The sequence below is a fragment of the Eutrigla gurnardus genome (genome assembly GCF_963514095.1).
Source record: "Eutrigla gurnardus genome assembly, chromosome: 6".
NCBI classification, from domain to species: Eukaryota; Metazoa; Chordata; class Actinopteri; order Perciformes; family Triglidae; genus Eutrigla; species Eutrigla gurnardus.
The window spans coordinates 11,691,008-11,717,503 of record NC_139920.1 but is presented as its reverse complement, the minus strand read 5'-3'; the positions used below and the strand labels follow the sequence as shown (position 1 = coordinate 11,717,503).

The 26,496-nt window shown below is 40.4% G+C and overlaps 1 protein-coding gene across 2 annotated transcripts; it reads left to right on the top strand.

The window, feature by feature from the left end:
* LOC311015153 (regulator of G-protein signaling 8-like) lies at positions 1-26,496 on the top strand. 2 transcript variants are annotated; one of them, XM_084012254.1, is made up of 5 exons: positions 1-213; positions 19,804-19,914; positions 21,023-21,084; positions 24,988-25,154; positions 25,698-26,496. In XM_084012254.1, exons 2-5 carry the CDS (start codon positions 19,814-19,816, stop codon positions 25,890-25,892), a joined length of 525 nt encoding a protein of 174 aa, XP_083868380.1. In that variant the 5' UTR covers positions 1-213; positions 19,804-19,813; the 3' UTR covers positions 25,893-26,496. The 2 variants fall into 2 exon arrangements, with proteins under 2 accessions (XP_083868380.1, XP_083868381.1); XM_084012255.1 differs by having other exon boundaries at positions 19,801-19,914.

Below are 26,496 nucleotides of genomic sequence, written 5' to 3'. Positions count from 1 at the left end.
TTCACACCAATGAGCATGCCGCGTGTAGCTCCCACTCGCTGGCATCGCAAACACTAGATATCTTCAGTTCCGATGCTGCACAGATTCATACAAATTCACAACAGCTTTGGCTAGACGGAGGCTGCCTTCTGCCAAAACACACGTTGAGGATAGGCAGTGATAAATAAGAAGGGGAGAAAGAGTCCAGCATCTCTTGCACACAGCAGACGCAAGGTAAAAAAAAAGATGCATATTCATTTATTGGATGACAAAGTGTTATGTAATTCTGCTGTGGACACAGAGCTAGGCTGTTTTTGTCATTCTAAATGTTTCGCAGGGTTGATAATTATCTGCCGCTCTGAATGGCTTATTGTGAAGGGGGGATTTAACGTGTATGTGTATTATGGGATACAGTAATCAAACTATTGAAGGAGAGAAATACAAGCAGCGTACCAGAGCATTCTCCTGTGATCTATTGTCCAGCTGGTTTTATGACTGTTTGTGTACACTCTGTTCGGCTGTATGTCCACGTTTCTACCGAAGGGCTTCACGCATGCTTTCAGGCTCATTTCCTGTGAGATTCACACCCTCCCACCTTCCCTCCCTTGATGCTGAAAGGATTTCAGTCCAGTAAATATCACTCATCGGAGCTATCATAGATGGAAGGGGGGTTTGAAGGTGTATCCAACCCCTGCTGTAACATTCCTCTTTCCCCTTTGAACCCTTCTACTCCCACTTACCCTACCTTTTGTATGTCATTGACATGGATACTCGATTTAAAATATGAGTTAATTAGTGACCATAAGAAGTAGTGGATGAAAGCTTGTTACCTTTGGTATGGAGCCAGGCGAGCTGTTTTATCCTGGTCCACTCTTTGTACTAAGCTAGCTGGTTACTAATCCATTCTTATTTACCATACAGATGTAACAATTGTATCAATCTTCTCAACTATTAATAGCAAAAATTGTAATTGGCTAAAATGTTCCCCCAAATGTATAATTACATTTCTTAAACCAATTGCTTTTATTTCTCTTAAACACAACAATATAAAGTTATTAGCCCGAGTTAACAGGAGCAGATAAGGAAAACTAATTTAATTAAAGTTTTGCACCAATGTTGAATATTGACTTGGCCCAGGCTTTCAGATAGGCCTAGGCGTAGCACAAGATCACACACAAATTCATCTTGTCAAGTAATGCATTTGTGCGTAGCTAAGGAGTTTTAGTTGGGATAACAATGATGCCGCAATAGCATCAGTTATATCAGAAATTTAGAGTATTTTTTAATTGGAATGGAATTGGAAAGATGTTTCGGCTATTCTCCTGACTACCTTCAACAAGAGTTTGATTGAAAAATGGTTCATCCTATCACCTGCCAAGTATTTTTTTTAACATGCCCACCCTTTTACAATAGTTTCCTGTGACGGCTCTGAATTGGGTGTGTGGAACAAAGCATCTGACAGCCTTAAAATGTAATTTTGTTAATCTACAGAACACGCATTTGCTGTTGCTCACAGTTATTCTATGCAGGTGGCGTCAGAAAAAAGATACCACTAGAAGAAAGAGAGGCATTCTGTTGTAAACTGTTCCAAGACTGTCACAGTGTGTTGCAATATTGTCACCATGTGGCAATTCAAGCGAGCAAGTGTACCACTGTAGCACGGTGCAAGTCAACGTGTGCCAACATGCGTACTGATGGCAACACTGTTTCAAATGATTCTCAAGAGACATACTTCCAGTATCTGCAATGCAAAATATATACCTGGAACCAACTGATTACTTAGGTTGCTAATGGCAGGATGAGCAGTAGGAGACGTGCTCTGGGTGTTCTGAAGCACTGAGCAGTTAACGCTGGAAGGAACAATGTGCATGTCCAGATTAAAATGAAAAAAGAATAAAAAAATAATCTTAAATAGTGTACACCTGCATCACGGGATTCATTACACGTGTTGGTGAGGGTGAGCGGTTTGATGTGCAAATCACACATGACAGCCATTAAATAAATTAAATCACTCCCAGGCTTTCTGTATCTTAATAGAACTTAACTGTTCTTTAAACTTTCATGCAACATTAAAACTCTATATTTCTAAATACTGTATATTTCTCCTCCAGACTGGACTGAACGGTTATAGTTAAATCAAAAATAATTTCTTGGTTTATTCTCTTTATCACAACACTACCCCAAACGAGAGTTCAGTCACATCCCGTCATGTTTGGATATAGCCTACAATCGATTACAAGCTCTAATTTTGTCACCGAGTACAAATGTAATCCAGAAGCTAATGCGAGTCAGTGGTGCGCCCTAATCATGCTGAGCACCCCTGGCACGCATGGGCTTTCAGTGGTTCTGTCCAGCCAGTGACAAGCAGATTGAATTGAGCGTAATCCGGCAAAGCTCTGAGTCAACTTGGCAAAAGACTTGCTAGTCGTGTTCACCCTCCTTTTACCTCGAAGGTGAGTGAGAGTGGAGAGAGCTTCAAGCACTGTCAGTTTTTAGGATTTGTGAAAGCAAATATGTATAACAGATTTTTTTTTAAAACACAGATTTCAAAAGGCATGCCAAATCCTGACATTGGCTGTGAAGATCTTGCTGGATGAAAACTGATTATTTTGCCATTGCTTGTGGTTGATTTTAATACAATACGAGCATGTGTTTATGTATAAAGTCTGTGTGTCTGCTTAGGCTAAGGGATGGCAGGGAGGGGTAGAGGATGTGTTAACTATCACAACTCTTTAGTTCAAGAGACTTTGTTTGTGTCCTGTGTGAAACTAAAGGTAAAAAGCAGTAATTTTCTCACCAGTCATTTGTCCCGTTAATCACGGGATTCAGTAGTCACATGGCTCGTTAGTCACTCGATTCCGATGTAAGTCGCTAACCAGTCAAGTTAACATCAACCACACTCCTTTCGTAACTATGGATGGAAGTTTATTTTGAAAGGACACTATGAGCAAGTTCCTGCAACAAACCTACTAGGTGAGGTAGAGGGAGATATTGGGTTAAAATACATTAAGTTAGAATGTTAGTTACATAACAACAAAAATGTGGTAAAATTAATCCAGTTCACTTGGTTTCACATAGGACATGCAGAGCGACCTCCTGGGTGAAAGTCCTGTGTTTGTATGACCCATCCATCCACCCCGGCCTCCTTCTATGTGGTCTTTCACCTGATGCATACTGAAAAACACTCGAGTGTGAATAACACATAGAAAATGAAAGTATAGGTAAATGCATAAAAATAGATGACCCAATATCTCAACAGCATTTATTATATAATTTTACAGATAACCCCGACCCCAAACTACTACTATACTTTCCAAAATTATAACATTTCATCATAGCATTTTTTTGATAATAATTTATATTAGGTGAGTAAAAAAATGTAGCAATGCTGATAAAAGCCTTTATTTGTTCGTCTACCTGTAGTAGACCAGCAGAACACATGCAGGATTGAGAGTCACTAATCCAAATGAACGCGAACCATGTACCTTGCTGTAGAGAGGATAAAAATATGAATATAGTAATATTTGTAGAGCAGATGGGCAATCTTTTTCAGGTTACAGAACAAGCTGCAGAGACATCATTTGCCATGTCCCTGTAAACCTTGCAGAATGCATTTATATTCTTTTGTAGATTAGATTATAAGCTGCTGGAGCTTGTGAACTGGACGCAGATTAAGTTGATATGAAATAAATAGATAGGAGGGCCTGTGCGTGGGGGGAAGACATTAATCTAACCATACATGAGTGTACTTTTTCTGAGGAGAAAACAGATGAAAATAGTATCAGGGGGGTTACGTGCTGAAAAGCCCCTGGGTAGCTCTATGCCAGGTTGACCTATGAGACTGTTGAACTCAGGTGTCCACACATGAGGCCAAAAAGGAGCTGCAGACTTTTATGGGAAATGATGCATATGAAGGAACATGGTTCACTAATGCAAAGTATAAATTGGTTATGTATGTATGTTTTTTTTGTTTTTTTATATATATAATCTGGTCCCGTTGTGGACATTATGATATTGGAGGATAAGGACATAAGATTAAAACACCTAAGTTCTTCATTCCAATTCAAAACAAGAGCCCATTACTTTTTTAAACAGTTTTTTAAAACAAAGTATAATAATTTGAATTTTGCACAATAAGTAGATACAATAAAGGAAATAAAACAATATTGGAGACATCTAGGTGAAAATCTTTTTTTTCTTTCTAAAAACTACTACAGTAGGTCACAATTACCATTTTTTGCGGGTGCCAGGTGTATCAACCTAATGAGTAAAGAAAAAGGGGCATTGTAAGCCTGCTATTTGCATCAAATTTATATTCTGTTTTGTAAATCTCTTCATGAATAAATGGAGGCAAACACGCTCTTCATCACCTGTTTGCATATCAATACTTCTGCCTGAGGCCCCACTTCCTCTACCTCTCTATAGAAACAGAACAGCAGCCAAGTGGAATTAAAGCCATTGGTCCACGTCGGCGAGGTTCTCCAACAATGTCAGACCAGCTGTTCATTGACTATTACTCACAGCTGTCGCTATATGTGGTACCCTTTTATTAATTCATCACAAATACCTGTGAGCCATCAGTGGTGATGACTCAATCATTCATTTTAAACATTATTAAAAAAAAAAGATAATCAGGGATTCAGGTTGAAGCACTGTTATGGAAAGAGATTTTAGAAACACCTTCACAAAGGAAAATAATAATTATATAATGAAGCTAAAAAGGTGCACTCATAGTGCAGATCTCCAACAGGTCTGTCTGCAACGACCGCTGCTGTAAGGTACATTAATACAACCCAGAGCTGGCCAGCTCCTTGTCTACACAGCAGGTGTATTACATGTGAGTTTCACTGGCACATCTCACACAACAGATAAGGTCTTAATCTGAATCCCTGGGCCGCAGCGGCGGCACCAGAAAATTATTATTGGGGGGGCAATGAGGGGGTTTGATTGTTTATAGGAGGTGCTAGTGAATTCTGACACCAACAAATAATACTATAATAGATATAGATGTACTGTTCCCGTGGCCGTGCTGATACACTACATATTGTCGAATGCATGTTACTAAACATTTATCATAAAACAAACAAGCATATTTAACTACAATACAAATCCACCACAGAGAACATCTGTGGATTTACAAGAGTGTAACTGAGAATTGTAGCACAGTGTATAGTTGTATACAGTATACTCTTACAACTGTCTCTTAACTCACTAAATATGTTTTCTCTCTCCTTCTGTTCTCCTCTCCTTCACTCTCCACTCCTGTCTTCCTCCTCTTCCTCTCCTCTAAACTCCTCCTCCTCCTCACTCTCCACTCCTGTCTTCCTCTCCTCTAAACTCCTCCTCCTCACTCTCCACTCCTGTCTTCCTCTCCTCTCCCTCCCTTTTTCTCCTCCTCACTCACTCCCCACTCCTGTCTTCCTCTCCTCTCCCTCCCTTTTTCTCCTCCTCACTCACTCTCCACTCCTGTCTTCCGCTCCTCTTCCTCCCTTTTTCTCCTCCTCACTCACTCCCCAGTCCCCACTCCTGTCTTCCTCTCCTCTTCCTCCCTTTTTCTCCTCCTCACTCACTCCCCACTCCTGTCTTCCTCTCCTCTAAACTCCTCCTCATTCACTCTCCACTCCTGTCTTCCTCTCCTCTTCCTCCCTTCTTCTCCTCCTCACTCACTCCCCACTCCTGTCTTCCTCTCCTCTCCCTCCCTTTTTCTCCTCCTCACTCACTCCCCACTCCTGTCTTCCTCTCCTCTCCCTCCCTTTTTCTCCTCCTCACTCACTCCCCACTCCTGTCTTCCTCTCCTCTCCCTCCCTTTTTCTCCTCCTCACTCACTCTCCACTCCTGTCTTCCGCTCCTCTTCCTCCCTTTTTCTCCTCCTCACTCACTCCCCAGTCCCCACTCCTGTCTTCCTCTCCTCTTCCTCCCTTTTTCTCCTCCTCACTCACTCCCCACTCCTGTCTTCCTCTCCTCTAAACTCCTCCTCATTCACTCTCCACTCCTGTCTTCCTCTCCTCTTCCTCCCTTCTTCTCCTCCTCACTCACTCCCCACTCCTGTCTTCCTCTCCTCTTCCTCCCTTTTTCTCCTCCTCACTCACTCCCCACTCCTGTCTTCCTCTCCTCTAAACTCCTCCTCATTCACTCTCCACTCCTGTCTTCCTCTCCTCTTCCTCCCTTCTTCTCCTCCTCACTCACTCCCCACTCCTGTCTTCCTCTCCTCTTCCTCCCTTCTTGTCCTCTAAACTCTGCTTCACTCGCTCTCCAATGCTGTCTTTCTCTCTTCTCCTCTCCCCTCCTCCTCCTTTCTCTGTTCTCCTCACCTACTACCGCCCCTTCGTCATCCTCGCTTTCATCCTCATCCTCCAAGTCCGTCATCACTCTGTCCTGCGTCCGTAAATCACCACCACCATCGTCCACTCTTATTCGCTTTTTGGCTATCACAAATCGGTCCATTTCGCTCTGTTGACACAATCACTAACTAGCCGCTACGCATCAACCACCGCTAACGTGAACGTCAAATTCAGCCTGCCGTCTGCGTGCAAACCAGCCAATCAAATCGCACGACAGCAGTCAAACTATGGATGTATCAAACAGGAAATTAAAGGTGTGCGACCATGACTGGAGGATGCAGGTATGATAATGAGCACCCCTGAAATATGGAGTTTGGTCCACCAGTATGCACAATTAGCTGTGGACAGACTATCAGACCAATCTCATCCTCTCCTGGTGGATAATATCATCATAAAATGATGCATCCAATGTCAATTTAAAAAATGATTCAATAACTCAAAGCAATTAATCATATTATATTGTATCTTTCACATTTTCTTTTAGTGTAGACTGCCAATAAAAAACAATCTTGAATGACACATTTCTCTATTATGGATGTCGGTTTACGTGCATGTGTTTTTCCTTTGTATTCCTGGAAACATTTTCTGAGCTGGCCTCGATACAACGGCACTCTGTTTACTGCAAACAGCAGTGGCCAGTGTCCTCGAGCACAGGGAAAATACGCGGACCCTTTTGGACCAATTTACTGCCTTTAGAAATAGCTGTTAATGTGCTCAGCATTTTAACTGTAACGCTATAAGCAGTGCTTGCAGTATATTGGCCAGATCTCTTGCTACATATTTGCTTTAAAGTTTGTTGTTGTATTCATCCTTTAAGCGTGTATCAGTCATAATCAGTGTGATTCCTTTTATACTTGGATGGTAAATGTACCTGCATTTATATAGCTCCTTTTGCGCTAACTAGGTACTAGGGGTGTGACGATACACTCCGCTCACGAGACGAGACGAGACACGATATTGGGTTCACGAGAACGAGACGAGACGAGATTTTAAGAAAACTACAATGACAAAATATATGACTGGACCAACAGACTTTAATTTAACAGAGTTGCACATGCATTTTTAAATATTTTATTATAACTCTTTACATGCATGATGTAAGCATGATCTTTTAATAAACTTCTTCTTTCACAAATTTCAACTGAAACTAAAATTTATAAAAGTAAAAATAAAATTAAATATTTATTTTTTCCAAGTGTAAATATGTGCAAAACCAAATCAAAGTTCTACTTTGTCAATACAGAGTGCAAATAGTGCAAACGGAGCCTGACCAAGTATGTCATGAACAACATGCTGCAACTACAGCATCTTCAGCATCTCTGACATCGCAGCTGTCAAGTGTATCAATGCTTCGGGAGTTTTGTCTTATCTCTGGGCTGGTGATGCTGCTGCTATGGCAGCTTGCTGCTCAAGGTAACGAGCCAGCATATCCAACGTGCCCGTCATTAACTTGTGTGATGGCAATTGTAGCCGTTTCTACTTGGACATTTTCACCGCAGTAGCCGCTGAACTACGATGAAAAAAAGCAGTCAAGGTACGTGTCCACAGGGGCGATTTTAAACGCGTGTGGACGCGCCGCTTCCCAGTATTGCACGCTTGGTGGGCTGCCACTAGAGGATGATTGACAGGCGCTCTCCTTTAAACAACACATTTTTGCGAGTTCGCGAGCGTTCCCGAGGCGGCGAGTTGAGCCCGGCACCTCTGATTAGCATAAAGTAGATTCGACTTCAACTTTAGGCAAATGAGGAGCGGCCAACTCGCGCGCCGTCTCTCGACATTCGCCGCGACGCTACCAGAATGCATTGCACAGCTTTTCACATAGACAATGAATGGGACGCGGGGAAACACCGCTGCCTGTGGACACGCACCTTCACCCGCCCGAGTAAACGAGCAACGCGGGGAACACCGAGTGTTTATAGTGTGCGCAAAACAGATGTGCGACTTCAATCCCGCGTCGCGCACGGCCACGTCCATATTACGTGCATTGTCCGGTAACAATAAGTGATGCTGTGGTTGGGTTTTTTAAGCTCCCAGTCAGTAACAGCTGTCTGTAAAACCTCAGCTATGTATAGCTCACAAATCTCGCGAGACACTTTTTTTACGCGACGGGAAATATCGTCGACTTTAATCTCTGGTACGAGATCTCGTCACACCCCTACTAGGTACTCAAGGTGCTTTACACTACATTCAGTCTTTTCACTACTTGTACCCGTTCACACACACATTCATGATTCACTGATGGCAGAGGAGCCGCCTGCACATCAGGATCTAACTCGATGGTGCAGTGAATTGGGGGTTCAGTATCTTGCTCAAGGATACTTCGACATGTAGACTGGAGGAGCCGGGATTCAAACCCCCAATCTTCCAATTACCTCTGAACCACAGCCACCCCTTGGGCTAAGCATCTTCTATAGTAGCCCTATAATACTCAAATAATAAAATCATACTATAGCCTGATATCAATACAGCCAGAGAGACAGAGAAAACATGCTATAGTTTAATAAATGTGTTATTATTTACACATATCACAGCATTCTTCGGAACTTTGAAATCTTCTGGAATGTTTTCCCTGTAAAATCATTAAAAAATAAATGTTTGATTCATTACATTTGTTGAAAAGGTTATTACAAAAGTTTACTGATTATTTTACAAAAGGAAATCAACATAAATGTAATTATAAATTGATCAATTACAGCTGCCTCATTCTCGTCCCCTGTGCAGTGTCGTGCGATGGCTTGTCCAGATGCTCCTCACATTCTTTATATTCACTGACGCTATGCTTATGAATTGCCCAGAGAACCTGATATGAAAAGGGCAGAAAAGATTGCCGAAGAGTAAAATAAAGAAGTGCCGGTACTGCGTACTGGTGAGTACCACTTTGAGCGCTGGGCTGGCTAAGTCTACTATCATGTCTTGTTAGCCCTTGCCAGGGCATGACATATTGATGCGCCCGCAGGCCACATACTAGACACATCTAGTATTGTATTCTAAACCCTACATGATCATTTTCTCAAAAGGTTTTTTGTTTGTGTTTGAATTCACATTAACCACGTGTTTACTGCAACCATAGCAGAGCCTCATAGATTGACACACTGGGCTTCCCAGCGCTTTAGAAGGTGACACGAAGGGGTCCCGACCAAGCATCAATATGCAAGTTTGGATAAAAATAATAAAAAATTAGATGTTGGTTTTGGCCTTTTATGCTTTTCCAGCAAATAACAACACATTGGCTATAAGGCAGACAAGTCAGAGAGGAGAGAAGTTTGTAGCTGACCAGGTTGCTGCAGCTAGCTGCTCCTCGGGGTAGAATGTGTCGGGGGTAGTCCTGTCCCGAAATCCTATACCTGAACACAGCTGAGCACAACAAAGGACAGAAATAGAATGTGAGGACAGAAATAAGCCCCAAGTCAGCTATGATTCCTCCTTCTGTTGTTTCTCAGGCTGGCAACACATCAGATGGTCTGACAAGGCACTTCTGTGAGCAGCCGGGCTTCCGCTACTGGGCAGTGTACACACAAAAAAACACAAGCAGACACACAAGTGCAAGACCACAGTTGTGCTCTGGTGACTCAAGTTCCAAATGTGACAGCTTAGCTGCAGAGGAAAGGCACGTGCCTGGACATGTCAAGACCGAATTGCTGTTCAGTCACCTCGTGTAATTTGTCATCCGAGTCGCATCACAATTAGCCTGAAAACAGCTAAAGCGGTGTCTCGGAATAATTAGAGTGGGAACCGAATGCTGAATGTCATATGCACCAGGAAACGTGTCTTATGAACCCATATGGGCTGGGCATCATCTGAAGCATGACATTAAATAAAGGCTTCTTAAAAACAATTAAAAATAATGAAAACAATGTAATTAGTCATTCAAATTATAGAAAATAGAAAATAAAAACATGCTAAAACAGAAAAAGAAAGTAAAATGCAAGAATAAAAATGACAAGTGCAGTGTAAGATATTATTTGCAGCGACAAACCGAAAAGTCTTCAGCCTTGATTTCCTGCAGATTTCTGGGAGTTTCTTCTCGTTATACGGTGCGTAAAAACTTCTCTGATCCCTGAGAGATCTACATGCAGTGCTTTATAAACCAATAGTGGTATTTTAAACTTCTCTGACAAACAGGTAGCCAGTATTAAGACCTCAGAGCCTGAGTGATGTGATCCACTTTCTCGGTCTTCGAGAAGCAGCATTGTGAATCAGCTGCAGCCTCTATACTCTAAGGATTAGGTCCGGTGCTTACCTTGTTGTCTGAAGATGAGAGGTTTCCCAGGGTCAAGGGTCATGATCTCTGGTCGCATACGTTTTGGGGAGGTTTGTTGCCAGTTCTCCCTTTCACACCTGAGTCTTACTGAGTTCAGGGGTTGAAGAGGTGCTCCTGTCTGGATGAAAATGTGAGCCAGCGGGTAACATCACAAATCTCAAGTTACCGGCTCTGCCTGGAACTCATCCTCCCATTTACTCTTCGGCTTCACATTAAGAGAGTTCCAGGGACGACGGCCACTTGTGGATTAATTACCTGGTACACAGCCCTCATGTTTCTTGGTAATCTTGTCGCTGCGAATTAGTCGAGTGATAGCATCGTCTTGTCCACTGTTTTGAGTAGATGGTAAAGAGGTGTTGTTGCCACATATTCCAGTCAATTTCTTCATTCACTTATAAACGGTGATTTCTCGTTTACAGCACTGCAATCTTCTCTAGAAGTTTGTGGTAGTCGTTCGTGGTGAAGGGAAGCATCTGGCTGCTAATTAGCTTTCGATAAATACCATGATTTTCCAATCACTCAATAGACATACACACTACAGAATTACAAAATTAATTTATAAATATCTAGGAGCCACTGTTCAAAATTTCTCAAAAAACAATAATTGCTGCAGAAAAATGTAAGCAAATGCAAGATCAGGAAGCAAAGTTTCTGCACCGTAAGAAAGCAGAACGCAAGTCTAGCCGGAGCAGGCTTACTTTAGAACATACAACATACTGTTGCTTGCTCAGCCTTGATCTCAGATCAGGCAGCAACCTCCAGGTTACAAAAAAAAAGAAAAGATGGCAACGCACATCAGCAATGTTGATGCTATGTGTGATGTTACCGTGACAACACCCACTTCTTATGACTAAACTGCAACAATCTTTTGCTATGAGCAAATGCTTTTGTCTCACTATGTTTCTCTGTAGCACAATGAACATTCAACCTCAAAACTTAAAAGCATTTCTTTTATTTACCGTAGCACTGACTTACTCACTCAGAAAAGAAAGAAATGCAATAATATCTGCAAATTCTGTCATTTTCCACCATTACCAACATTTTTAAAATGCCTCTTCATGAATCCTTAAGTAGCATTTGGTTGAATATTTTGGAAAAATCAGCACAAGGCCACAAGTGTCAAAGTACCACTTCACTCAACTCAATGGTTCTGAAAAAATAAAACTGAGGCTGTGGGGAAAGTGGTCAAATTAATCAGAATATAACACTGGAGAACTGTTGAACAAAACCTAAAGGAATAGTTTGACATGTATATCAGAAGATTAATATGTGTATAAATTGTAATTTTTCTTTTTGACTGTTTTCTCCCTATTATCCTTTTTCTTATTTCATTCCTTTTATTGTACTTCTTGATTACACTGGCGATAGCTTAGCTAAAATGTAAATGATATTAACAGTCCATTGCTAAATAAAAACAACACAATGTATGTTGTTCCAGATTTAGGGCAAGAACATGATCTACTATAATTGGGCACAGTCAAAAAGTGTCTAAAATGCAGCTTGATGAGTTTCCATTTTTACATGCACTCAGCAGGAATGAGAGCAGGGATGTGACCTCTCCTTCACATTTTCTTCTTTTCACTTAAGGGCATTTAAACGTCAATGTTTACGTCAGTGCAGATGTGTGCACTTGAGCGTTCATGCATAGGTTGTCATGCTAGGTATAGTGCTATGAATCATACTGTCCACTCATTAAGCATACCGTCTGCATTTTTAAGCATTTTTAAGCATTGTCTTTTGAATGTTCTATGTGTAGATTAATCTAATCTCATTATTATATAAACCCTCTTTCATAATCACTATTGCAGCATGCCAGCTAATACATGGCTGTGGTGCTGCTGGGTGTCTTCTGTCAGTATGCAGAAAAGAGGAGATAGAGGAAATCTAAAAACCTGCATTGCACCAAGTTAGGTAACATCACAAGAAGATATTTACACACACACACACACACACACACACACACACACACACACACACACACACACACATACTGAGACAAAAACTTCCATGATCTAGATTTCAACTTCCACCAACCCCAACAGGCATCTCAGACATCGGAGGCCTAGTAGATGTTGCTTGTACTTTTGGATTCATGAGGCGTACTCATGTGTGTGTATATATGAGACATTAGAGTGCCGTTGCTGTTTTTAGCGTCTTTCCTCCAGGATCCGGCCTTGCTGCATGGCTGAATAGAACATGCACTGCTTCCTCCTGACTACATGGATTTGTCAGGGAAATGTATAAATAGCTCGGCGGCAGCACGTGGCTGCACCCTACTGCAGACAGAGAATGTAGCTCACAACAGTCAGAGGGACAGATTTGTCAAGAGAGACGAGGAGTGGGGGGGTGGGGGCGCTGGCTTCCCGGCTTAACAACACATAGACGTCAATTTTACCTCATAATCTTTGCCAAAAAATAGGCACACGTTGATATGCATGCTAATTTTCCATTAACATATTATTCAAGGGTTGATATTATTCATGTTTTCCATGTCTAATATTAATGTATTAAAGCTGCTCTCCAATGTGCCAATTTTTAGTCTTTGAATTCCCATTTTTTCATGCCACATAAGGTGTGTTGATGCATGTACAATCTGTGTGAAATAATCTCTAACTTCGTATCACTCTGTCTAATTATACAATCTATGAATGGCACAGTTTGAAGGACAACAAGCTATAAAAGAAAAAAATAAGATTAAGCCATCAACAAGTGAAGCCAAGACGATAATTTGTGATGTCTTATGTAAATAATTTTGAATTGCCTATTGAAATCATATTTGAAAAAAACTTTGTTTGCAGGAACCTGGAAGGTTATTACAAAGTGAACGCTCCTTGTAGCAGCTCCTTATTCCAACGTACGTTTTCAAAAATAGCATAAGCTAGATGACTAATGACCAACGTGCCATGAAATTTTTTGATTAAAATCACATTCCCCAATTAATTCTCTAGCATGAACATTACACCAATATTTCACTTGCACACAGTATGTTAAACAATGTTGTGGGTGCCGTGTGCTGCATGATCACATATATTCGCTTCCACACTAACCTTCTACGCGTCTACAGAGAAATGTGATGTCAAACTCTACCCTCAAAGGTGAACTTTGAATTCATTGTCTATACATAGTCTGTTACATTGTTTTTTTTTTCAATCTGTTCCAGAAAATAACTCTACATTAACAAATGAAGTGTCCCTTGAGATTATGACTCACACAGATGACACGCAAACTTCCAGTCCAGTGCATCTGTTTTATACATAACAGCTGATACATAACATGGATTTTTCTGGGGCACACGGCATCAAATCTATAGTGCATTCGAAAAACAAGCTGCAAACACTTCAATGCTTTACTTGAGTTATTCCTGGTTGGTTGTGAAAGCTTCTGTGAGAGCATGCTAACATTAACGCACCACTAAAACCCAAACAAATCCCTCCTCAGTTGAGTGTGGCAGCTTTCTTTTCTTCTTCTACTTCTTTTTTTAAACTCATGTTCTCTATGCAAACACTTGTATGTTTACCCTTCTGCTACTCGCGCTTGATGAAAGCAGACCAACAAAATGTGAGTCCCCACAATGTGGGTGTGTTATGATATATTTGTCCCCACATGACACACGCGTATAACAGCATGTCAGAGGTATAAAGGACACAAAGCAACATTTTATGGAGGCTTGGTATTCATGTGGTCGATGAAGTCCATTAATCAAAGCAAATGGCTTTCAAATGGCTAATGAACAGTACATTTCATGCAATGTTCCCAATTCAAGGTATAAGCATCAAAACAATCCACTGCACTGCTACCATCCAAGAGACGGGAATATTAGAGGCACACTTAAGGTGAATGGAAGGAGGGATAAGCGGATGAAAACAGACGCATGTTGTTTTAGTTCAACTTATCATCGTCTGCTGGAGACTTTCACATAACAGATCTGTGACAAAACAAAAAAGATTGCTTTCTTACGAAGCGTTCTTCTGGCGATAGCACAGCCAACCTTCATGTCTACGCTTGACATTTTGCGATAGCCTTTCTTCTCCTGCTGCTCACTTGACCTTTAAACAACAATGGAGTTTATCAACGTGCTTTTGTGTTTCAGTCCAGGACAAAAATATTCTCAGCACTAAACGGAGCAACGAGAAGAAAACCCCATTCTGTCATTTTTATTTAGAAAGATGAGAAGACCACTTCTCTTCTCAGAGAGGAGATCTCAGGACCGTTAAACTCTAGTTCCCCCTCAGGTTCAATATTGAACAAGGGAAGACATGCTGTCTGCTACTTTGCAACTTTGTAAATGAGAATGAATGCATGGAGGAGGATTTTAAAACTTGATTGCCTCATTCTGCTGGCTAATTTTAAACATTTTCATTTTAACATCCATTTAGGTGGATTGTCACGTATATGCAGTATGCACTTCTGTTATGTCTGACTGTCTTTTCTTTGTTATTGTGATTCATGTTTATCTACTTATGTTTGTTGGATGTCGTCATTTTGTTTTGTCTAGCTATGTATGTTTATCTTTATCTCTGCTGTACTCGGTTCTCTCAGAAGAGATTTTGATCTTGATTTGATAGCAAATGTATTGTTTATGTATTTTATCTGAATACTTAATTTTCTTGTCTTCATGCATACATCACTTACATTTGACAGTTGGAGTCAAGGAACTTTCTGGTTTATTGTAAAAAGATAAGAAACTTTAGTGGCATCGAAAAAGGGAAATCAAAAGCACAATCCGTTCATTCATGAATTCATTTTTAAAAAACCTTCCACTTCCTCTTCCAGGCCCTTTAGATTCAAGCTTGGAGGATTTAACCTGAGGCTTTCTGTCCATCCAGTTGGTTTTTCATTCATGTTTCCTGTGAAATAGACCTACTTTTACACTAATGTTTGGCCTCTGATGGAGCATCTTTATGACTCATCTGGAGCGACCCATGTGTCCTGGAGGGAGATCATTGACAAATAGCACATGACAGCAGCAGTGTATAAATAAAATGGGACAGATTGTGACGCGGGAATATGGTTCATTTCAGTGCATTCAAATCTGCGTTTGAGAGAAGCAGCAGATACAAAAATGAATCAATTATCATAATTGGCAATATTGATGATGATTACTGAAACTGTAATTGTCTATTTTCCACAGCCAGAAAATAAACAAAACTAGTGCATTTTTATATGTTTTATAGCAGTGTCCTAGTGAAGGATCTATGATATGAAATAAAATGCAGCAAGGACAGTGTTACAAAGCAAGATAATTCAAACTGGATGTTATTAGTGAGATTATCAGAGAGTTTTCTACCACCGCAATGCAGCTGCAGTCATGAGTTTGTTACGTCGGAGGTTTTATTAAACTCTGCGAACCACACTTAAGCAAGGAACCTTGTCAGGATGTGAATGTGGCCATACTGAATCATCTTTTTACATATGCAATTGCACCTGTTCATCCAGTCCGGTCAGTTGCCCTTATCTCTCTGCATCTTATTTCTTACAATCAGTTAATTCATCAGGGGCCCGTTTCACAAAGCAGGTTCAACAAACTCTGAACCTAACCCTGAACTCTGAGTTGACCAACTCTGAGATGGGCAACTCTGAGTTTTCGGTTTCAGAACAGCGGTTTTGAATTAGTTCAGTCAACTCTGAGGATGTAAACTCTGAGGATGTAAACTCTGAGTTACGCGCGTGCCTGCCGACTCTATAAAGCCATCATCAATGGAACTCCGATACAACAATTCACCATGGCAACGGGGAGAGCGTTATTAGATATTACTGAGTGTTTATGTAGAAAACGAGCTCATCCTGAGAAAGCGGAGCACCGTAACTGCAGCAAAGTAGCGATAGTTGGCGTGGCAGATTTACTGCCCGATCTAATGTGTATAACTGAATGAAACAGTCGATTGATCTAAAGGTAATAAGTGTTCATTTTCAGCTTTGCAGAGCGACACTGTGGTGTAAAGGTTAGCAACGCTGCCTATGGCGCGGAGGCCAGCCGCCTATACACGTAGGAGACTTTTTCTTGACCAGAGGCACTTCAAAAATTACACAGTTCGGTCCAAACTATTATGCCCCTAAAAATCATAAATAAAACACATGAACAGTAAATTAAATAAAGCAAATGAACTGTAAATGAAATACCCAGTAAATATACAGTACATTGTGCAGTCATTTACTATTTATTTCATTATGTTAATTTGCAAAATATTTGTTTCATCTTGAATGACACCACTGTCACTACCTTATAGTGTTTTTCTCCAAATGCTCCTGTATTGTATAATACCTGTATTCGAGGGCAATAACTATTCATTCTAGTACAATAATTATATTTATTTTAGTGCAAGTAATGGTATATTTATACTTTATTCACTATATGAAGAGTATATTTTGTTCTTCTATAATAATAATCATAGTAAAGATTCATATTAATTCTAATTCAATAATACCATTCATACTAGTGCAATAAATAAATTGCTGTGTATGAGAGTGTATTTGGGGTTGGTGGGTTAACGATGACTTCCTCTTCTCTGAAGTCAGACTGTTGGAACGCCCCCCAGGTCATCTCCTTCACCATGGCCTGCTCCTGGTACAGGGACAACACTCTGGAGGGGCAGTAGTTGTACTTTCCAGACCCCCCGGGGAAGGTGGTGTGTATATGAGGGCTGTGGGGGTCCTGCTTCAGAGGCTGGGGACAGAACCTGCACAGATGACATGTTGGCAGCTGCACCACTGACGTCCTCGTTGCCCTCTCTTCTGCCACCTTCCTCCACTCTGCACCTCTTTTCTTAGTGACCTCCAGCTCGCGCTCAAAGAAAGGAGATGCAGCAGAGTCCTCAAAGACCTCCGAGGGTTGTGGAGGCCTTCCTCTGCATAGGTCTTAATACATACTGTTCATATTCCATGTCTTCACAGTATGGTATGGGTCAATTTTGACCCGAGCCAAACATTTCCGTGTAATAAAGTGTCAATACCCATTTTTGAACTACACATCTTGTTTAAAAAGCCTGTCTGTCAGTCAGCTCAGGATGAATGGATTCTAATGTTTTTATTTTTAGATTGTTTGTTACATTGCAGTGAACTTGAGCTGGTGCAGATCTCATGTTAGTGTCAGGACAGCCTCTGACCTCTCCTTATGTGAATCATATCACTCCTTTACTCACTCCTATGCTGTTTTCCTCTTTCACTGTTACGAGGTATCAACCATGACCCTTCAAAGAACAGCAGGTGCCGTCTCTGTGGGAACCTGGGCACATTCTTAAATTAATTGTCACCACTGTCCCTTAAAAAATATACACAGACATGGCTTATACAGTTTTACAGTTTCAAAATGACCTTAAACCACCATTTTACTTGATTTGACCCACACTAGTTTCCCTCATCTCAGGGGTCCGTTTCACAAAGCAGGTTTAGTGAAAACCTTGAGTTAGTTAACCCTGAGATGAGGGAAACTCTGTTTTTTCGGTTTCACAAAGCCAGTTCAGCATAAATCTGAGTCAGTTACCCGGGTAACATACTCCGTGAACCTAACCTGCTCGCTAGCAGGTTTGCTTCAACAAACCGTGAGTTTCTCCCTACATGTCTCCGCCTTTTTCCGGAATCTGAACCAACTCTGAAAAAAATGTGCCGTCCTTTCATCGTCAACCTAATCGATATGGAAATAAAAGTCATTCTAGCAGCTTTGGGTTGGGAGACAATTTTGATTACCTTTCATTCCAATCACATTAGATATTATCTAAACAATATTCTCCGACATTTTCAGCATTTCATATCGCGGACATAATCCACAACCAGATTATTTGCGGAGGTTGCTCCGCTTTCTCAGGATGAGCTTGTTTTCTACATAAACACTCAGTAATATCTAATGACGCTCTCCCCGTTGCCATGGTGAATCGTAGTATCGGAGCTCCATTGATGATGGCTTTATAGAGTCGGCAGGCACGCGCGTAACTCAGAGTTTACATACTCAGAGTTGACTGAACTAATTCAAAACCGCTGTTCTGAAACTGAAAACTCAGAGTTGCCCATCTCAGAGTTGGTCAACTCAGAGTTCAGGGTTAGGTTCAGAGTTTGTTGAACCTGCTTTGTGAAACGGGCCCCAGGGTTAACTAACTCAAGGTTTTTACTAAACCTGCTTTGTGAAACGGACCCCTGGTCTCCCAACAACATTTAAGAACGTATACATATAGGCAAAATATCTAAAAAGTGCAGCCCAACCTACATGAATTTAAAACCTATGTCATCGCCAGCCTGTTAATATACGATAGGTGGTGAATGCATTTTAAAGTCATGTGTCATGTTTCAAATACAAGCACTTAGTATTGTTCTCACATTTACTGGCTATAATTGCCATTTCCCAGTTGTGCACTGGGTTGACATTCATGCAGCACCATACATTTGATACAATAGTTCCTTGCTGATGGTTCCAGCTGTGATTTGGTTGCACTTCCATATATATACTTTTGGAGATGATCTTTCGTAAAACATGCAACTTACTGGACACAACCTTGCTTTCTCAGTGGAATGGAATAAATATGTTTGTGTAAACATATCCATGTACCCAATCAAATCTGTATACAATGCATGGAAGGTATGTTTGTTTTTTTAGTCAAAGGTTTTTAACTGTATGTGTAGACATAAAGTGAGAAGAAAACATCTCATAACCTCTAGTTCCAAAAAGTCAAAGTGGAAATCATTTTAATTAGCATTCTAGCTAATGGGCATCAAGGGTCAACTACGGGTTAGAAAAGTTAGCCAGATTGTATAGAAATCTATGGTAAAATTGTCTGTAAAAAAAAATATTCTTAAATAAAGTATGATGTGAATTTGTTACATTTTTGGTCCCATTTAGAGACGATAAATAGACGATAAATCAGGGTATGCTTCAGGGCGTAGCTACGTGATTTGCAAGTCGCTAGCACGACGCTGGTCCAGGAGATGTCCATGTTTTCTTCTTACAACTTGAACTCTTTCACAGTGTGTTTTCAGTCAATGAAATTAATGTATGTTATGTATGTGTGTTAATGTAAGATTTTGGTCACGTACAAAATCTTATTAAGTGTTCGGTTATACTTCTCATACTGAGTGTACTACTAATTGTTGCAAAAAACAGCAGTTGCTTTACGATTACACTGTGAGGTTTCTGTTTATTTTTTGTGTTACATATAAAAGGCCTAGCATCAAATAATAAAAAAAAGCACAATCCTTTTATGAATTTACCCCTAAGTATTGTGTGTTCTTCAGCAGTATCCGCACCATGAAGACCAGATTAGGCTGCCTGTCCAACAAATCTGACTCCTACAGCGACTTTTCTGAGTTCCTGCCTCCTGCCCAGGAAACCACTGCCAGGTGTATGAAGTGAGTCTGCCAAACTCCTGCCTACTGTCAGAGCTACAACTTTGTAACAAATTCAATCCTAAGCTTCTGTGGTGTTAAATACCTCTCTAACCGCCACACTTGGCCTTCAAATTTTCATTAATTTATAAAATTGCACTCAAAAAATTTACAAAACTCTTCAGGACAGCAGCCTTCTTTCTTGTGTCAGATTTAAGTATTTAGTGGGATGTTCAACGTAATGTGTTGTACTCCTGTCAGCCAACAGCAATTTAACTTTTAGTCATTCATCATACCAAACATTTTCATGGTACAATTTTACTCTATCGTTGTTGCTTTTTTACCAAATCAGGAGTTGTTTTTTTGTTCCCAGCCTTGACAGTTAACAAGGCCATTGCAAATGTTCGCCAATTGGGAAACATTTATCTCAGTGTGATTAAATTGGTTTATACTTAAGTTGCCCTGCCACGATCAATTGAATATATTGTGCAACACAATTTATGCAAATTAGGTCAGCCATCAGACTTATTAATGCCTTGATTTATAAGTAATACTATGCATAGCATATCGGTGGTCAATTTAAGCCTCATGACATTCAAAATACTTCCAATAAAATGTGTGCATTCTCCTTTTGTCAATGAGTGCAACAAAGTAACCCAGTAAGGTTCTCAAACACAAAATAAACAACATAAATCTTACATTTTACAGAGTAACTTGTGGCAGGTTTGACATTTTAAAGATGCATTGTTATTGGGCTTTTATGTTGATGAGAATGTGTTTCATAAATAATGTGATAATAAGATGGAGCGGCACAATAATGTTAATGTGCCCCTTTAATCCCCAAGTGAGCGTGTTATCCCATCGTGTTTTCACCACTTCGTAAAGGGCATTAAAATGTGCGAGCTGTTCTTCTAGCTCCTCTCTTACCTCCCGCCGTCATCCTGTAAATAGAACCTGATATTACAATTACATGACAGCCTCGAATGGAAGAAGTGCAGAGGATAAATCATACATCAAACTATGCTGCCCTTCAATAATACATTACATACAGTACTGACTTAAAAATGCATGAAAGCACAGGTTGGTTAACATCTAACTCACGGTGGTTTATTTTGTCTTTCTCCCCCATCAGGGTATCAACGGATGAGGTTGTTCGATGGTCAGAATCGTTTGATCATCTCCTCTCTCACAAATGTAAGTGGCCATGTTCTATTTTTTCCTCAGTGCCCACTGCACAAGTCACGTACCGCGCCTATCAAGAAAATTGAAGTCCCTTTAAAGTAGCGGTGGTCCTTCTTTTTCCTGTTCCTTTTAATAGTATCTATTTTGCGCCCAGAAGTTCATTTCCCCAACCTCCAAACCTCTCTTTTCTAAGGGTCTTATTTCTGTGTTGTGAGGACTTCTTACCGCATAACGAGTCACATGTCAATGACCTTCCCCGTGGACCAAACACGCACTGACACAGACTCACTCGCAAACATCCATCTGCACAAACAGGCCATGAGTTTTATAACTGCTAACAAGCTATGTGACTTTAAATCATTGACATCTTATTCAATAAGCAGACAGATTCGAAGAAAAAGATATTGATTTGGAACTGAGGAGACTATTCAACTGGAAAGCAAGTGAAAACACATAATCTTGGGTGGTTGTTTGTTTTATGTATTTAGGTGCTTGGCATAAACTGGAAAACATTAACAGTGAAAACAAGGCTCAACAGATGGACCAGCAGTAAGGAATAAAATACTAGATAGAGTACAGATAGAGTACACTATGACAGGTGCACTGAGGAAGTCATGACCAGTTAGAATCAAAGATGAAGACAACACAAGGTACAATATGTGCTTTCATGTGATTCCTGAGTGGGCTGACACATTTTAGACAGTTGATCTGTCTGTTGCTGTCTGTCCCAGTTTCTGTTGAGAATAAAGAAATAAAGTCTGTCTGTACAGTTTAAAAATAGAGTTTTTTGACCATTCAAATGTTTTGATCAGTGGCCATTTTTTGTCTTTCGCTCTTTTAGTACATGTGAGTGTGTGTGTGTGTGTGTGTGTGTGTGTGTGTGTGTGTGTGTGTGTGTGTGTGTGTGTGTGTGAGTTTCCTTTGCATATCTCAAAAAACATCTTAAAACTTGCTTGCAAGCAAAACAATAAATCCATAATCAAATATTTTTTTCTTGAAATTGATTACTCAAAAAGAAATCTCCACAGGATTCTTTGGGGAATTTATCTAGTGATTCGGTTGTTTTTAAAATAATTGTTTGATTTGTAAATGTGAAAGTCACCGATGTGAGAGATGTGACTGTCTCTTTAAGAAACTTTTTTCGTGATGTCACACAGATTTATTTTAGTAGGCTTGTTCGGGATGGTCTTGGCTTGACTTGACTTGACTATCACGCCGACGAGAGCTGCAGGTGTCTGAGGGGGCGGCCTCTAAAAGAGTCTGTAGCCAAACGCCGTCAAGTCGGACAACAAAGTCAACATGACTATGGTGCTCAAGCGATAGAACACAGCAGCAAACCAAAGAGGATATGTTTTTATATATATATATATATATATATATATATATATATATATATATATAAATAAAAAGGCAAATCGTTTCACCACAAGGTGGCCACCGAGTGCGGACCTGAACACACGTCATTGAACTTTTAACCAATGAGAACCATTCCGCAGTAGAGGAGGTGTGGGCAAGCCGGTTGCAGCCACCGTAGACCGCGCTGCCAAGCGCTGTAAGAAGCGGCTCTTAAAAACTTGTTCCCGCGATGTTTTGGGTCACGTGATATGGTCGCGACCCTGTGACGTCTTTGCAGTCGGCTGCTAAGTCGGACACAAATTCTAGCCATCATGCCATCATGCATCGCTTCAACCCACAATACATCACGTTAGGTAGCGCACTGCAGGCGGCTACATCAAGTCGAATTCCCCTAGTGTCTATTCTACAACACAACTATAATCACATCCGACTGCCAAAACTAAACTGTTGTGTATCTGCCTGGTTTATTTCTTCTTCTTTTTTTTGTTTTGATTTCAACAATTCAGTTTAAATGTTTCAAAGCTTTGGCCTGTGCTTAAAAAACTAAGACCACTTTCTCAAACAGGTCTGTCATCAAAGTCAATGATCATATCAAACACAGTACAAACAAAAAGATTGAAGCCAGGCTGAGAGAAAGCTGTTAACACCCAGCACTCACATAACCATTATCTGTTTTTGTCCTGAACAAGGTTGTGACATAACACCTCTGTCTGATAACTAATGGAGCACCAATGTCGCCCACAGACAACAAAGTTTGTTACAGGGCCGGGAATAGAGCCCTCCCCAGGCAGAGGGAGCGTGATACACCTGCGCTTCCTGTTTCAATTGACCAAGTATTAGAGAGGTGAACTATAACATGTACATCGACGACATTAATGATGTCAAAGCAATAGGAACACAGGGACTGAGTGTTCCCTTGCTAGGATATTGTGTTCACCTAGGCCTTAATTGAATTCAAAAGGAGGGATAGTGTATTACAATTACAGCTGACTGCATTCTGGCATCATTCTTCAGTGTGTAAAGCTGATTATGTGTTTGCTGGGGGCTTGACCTCTGCACACTGTCAGCCGTTACATGTCTTGTTTGGAGAACACTGTGTGATGTCGGCATGTGGCAGTGCTGTGCTTTTCAAGCTTATTGCAGCAGGAGATTTTTAAGCTGAGCAACAATGTATTTTTCTTTTTCAATAATAGTTTGGCTGGTTCCAGCGTGCAGCGAGTTGCCACTGATTGCCTCAGCTGCTGTGAATTGTGCATATTACTCCCAGCTGCTCCTAATTGCTCTGGTGTATTTAAGCTGGAGTCCCTGGAAGTCCTCTTGTCAGTTCACTACGTTCCCTTGCTGCGCCAACAGTGGCAGTGAAGACGATTGCTCACATAAAAACAAAGATGTGAACAATGCACAAGTTGACTTATTAAGGGAAACAGGCTTTGCAAATGAGTAAAGAAATGCGGTAAAAACACATATTAGACTTTAAAGTAGCTATGATCATTATTTTACACTAACAATGTATCTAATGACAATGTTAAAGGAGTTGATTGACTTATCACCTGAATTTACAGCTCCCTTTGGATTAATGGAACTTTTTAATGGATTTAAGTTAACTATTTAGCTGTCTGGTCCATTCAGCTAAAATAAGATATTAAGTGGTGTGTTCAGATGTTTGAAAACGATGTTTGTTTAGATCATCCTTAGAGAATGGGATTATTGTATTTAAGAAATAAGAAGATTATATTTTACTGCATCTTAGTTTGACTATGTATGAGCCGTGCAAAACCCCCTTAAGCGGTTACAAACATATCCAAATTCTGATACAGATCTAGACTGTCTAATGTCAGCAAGTTTACATTCTTAGAAGAGGGCTTTGCTCTCTGAGAGCTTTTCATGTTTGTCATTAAGGAGAAACTCCTTTTCATATGATTTCCAAAAACGATCAAGTATACAAAAGGCAACACTAGCTTGTGGACTCCCTGTTACTGTGGCCTGTGATGTCTACTTCCCACTTGTTACCACGGTTATTTGGGGACCTCTTCCAACAGCCAACCCAGTGTTTTTGTTGTAGTGAGAAATGTTATTGAATATGCAGAAATGGACCAACCCCCCCTACTCTGCCCAGCTTTATTAGGTAAACAGCAGAAATGAGATGGGTGGAAATAACGTGTCAGTGTGACCTGGGCCCATAAAACAACATACCCTTCCCTTGTGTAATCATGAGTGGGGAGCACATTAATTGATCACTTATCTTGACTGATGAAGACTGAGAAAAAAATCTCTTTGTGGGAGTATTTTGTTCAGATTTTTTTGTGTTCTAATCATGAGCAGCGTTTCCTGCTTCTGGGAACAAGACTGTGTACGTACTGGAAAAATATCAACATAGGGTGAAGGGTATCATATGATCAAGATACTCTCTGTGTTGAAGGAGAGTAAGAGAGAGAGAAAAAAACATACAGCATCCTGCTGTACCGAAATAGGTGTTTGTGCTGCAAATATCAATCTTGTTTTTGAAGTGCTTTTGTTGTTTTTACCTCCTCCTCTTATCGATTAATTCGTCCTTTCCAGATGGCCTGGCTGCCTTCCGGACATTTCTCAAGACGGAGTTCAGTGACGAGAATATTGAGTTTTGGATGGCCTGCGAGGAGTACAAAAAGATCAAAAGCTCAACCAAGCTCGCGTCAAAAGCGAACAAGATCTTCCAGGAGTTCATTGATATTCAGGCACCCAGAGAGGTGTGTGGCCAATGTTTCATGAGCTCATCCCTTTTATTCAACTATATGTAATTGTGATATTGTGGTATAATGATCAAGACTAAGGTTAAAGACTACATTTCACATAAACACTACTGCTGTTTTCACAAAGAGGAATTAGAACTAGTTTTTGTTTGTCTTTACTAAGAGAATCGTATGTTTGATTTTTTGCTCTGTCAACTTTTTTACTGCTTCCACAGTCTCCAACAAACTTCTCTGAGCATTCGATCATGAAGTGTGAAACATTTGACCCCTATTGGTCAGAACTGCTTTGGCAAAGCACACTGATTGTCTTTAAGGCGATGAACCCCACTCAGCTTGTTCGTTAGCCTTGTTTCCTGTTGACTGACTCTAAGCTACAACATAAAATAGATCCTTTTGTCATTGCCTTCCCAAATTCTGATCTGACAATGCAATAGTTAAATTGAGGTTTAGGAAGCAAAAGTGACTTTGTTAAGGTCAAGAAACAAATGTTGCCATATGTGACCTGTGATATGACTAAATATAACTGGCCTATCTTGGCAGGTTAACATTGACTACCGCACCAGAGAAAAGACCAAGCAGATCCTGGAGGATCCGTCCCCAACCAGCCTCAACGAAGTCCAAGCAAAAGTCTACAGCCTCATGGAGAGAGACTCCTACCCACGATTCCTCAGGTCCAAGATGTACCAGGATATAGTGAACAGGGCTCACGCACAAGGCCAGCGGAGGTCTGTTTGACGGAATCTGACGAAGACCACAGGTGACATGAAACTGGACCTACACTGTAAATCACTAGTAAACCCTTTGACGTGATCTCTGAATACTGTGAATCTGCAAGGATGGGGTGACATGCATATGATTGACTGTTTGCTTCCTGTCCACACCAGCCCCATGCATGCAATTCCTCTAGAAACGGCGTGTCTTGGTGGACTACACTGTATAGTACAGAGGAGGAGATTTGATCAGGATAAGCTTATTGTTTACCTCCACTTAGTGCTGGACAATATGTTTTTTTTAAATATTATCACACAAAAAAACATATGCCATTACTATATTTATCATGATATAAACACTATTTTAAAAGCTATATGACATGTGCCATACCATTCAAATAAAGTGGCAGAACAAAAAAATATATAATTTACGTAAAGTAAGTAATGTCGAGCTGAAATGAAAAATGCCTTTTTAACCCTTTTTAGATCACATCACTGTTCATTTGGTGCACATATTTCAGAATATGTGACAAATTAACAAAAAAGGTTTCTTCTTAATTTCATAGCAATATTTAGTTTCATGATGATTTCAGTTTAAATGCATATCCCAAGAGATATACCGTATTTAA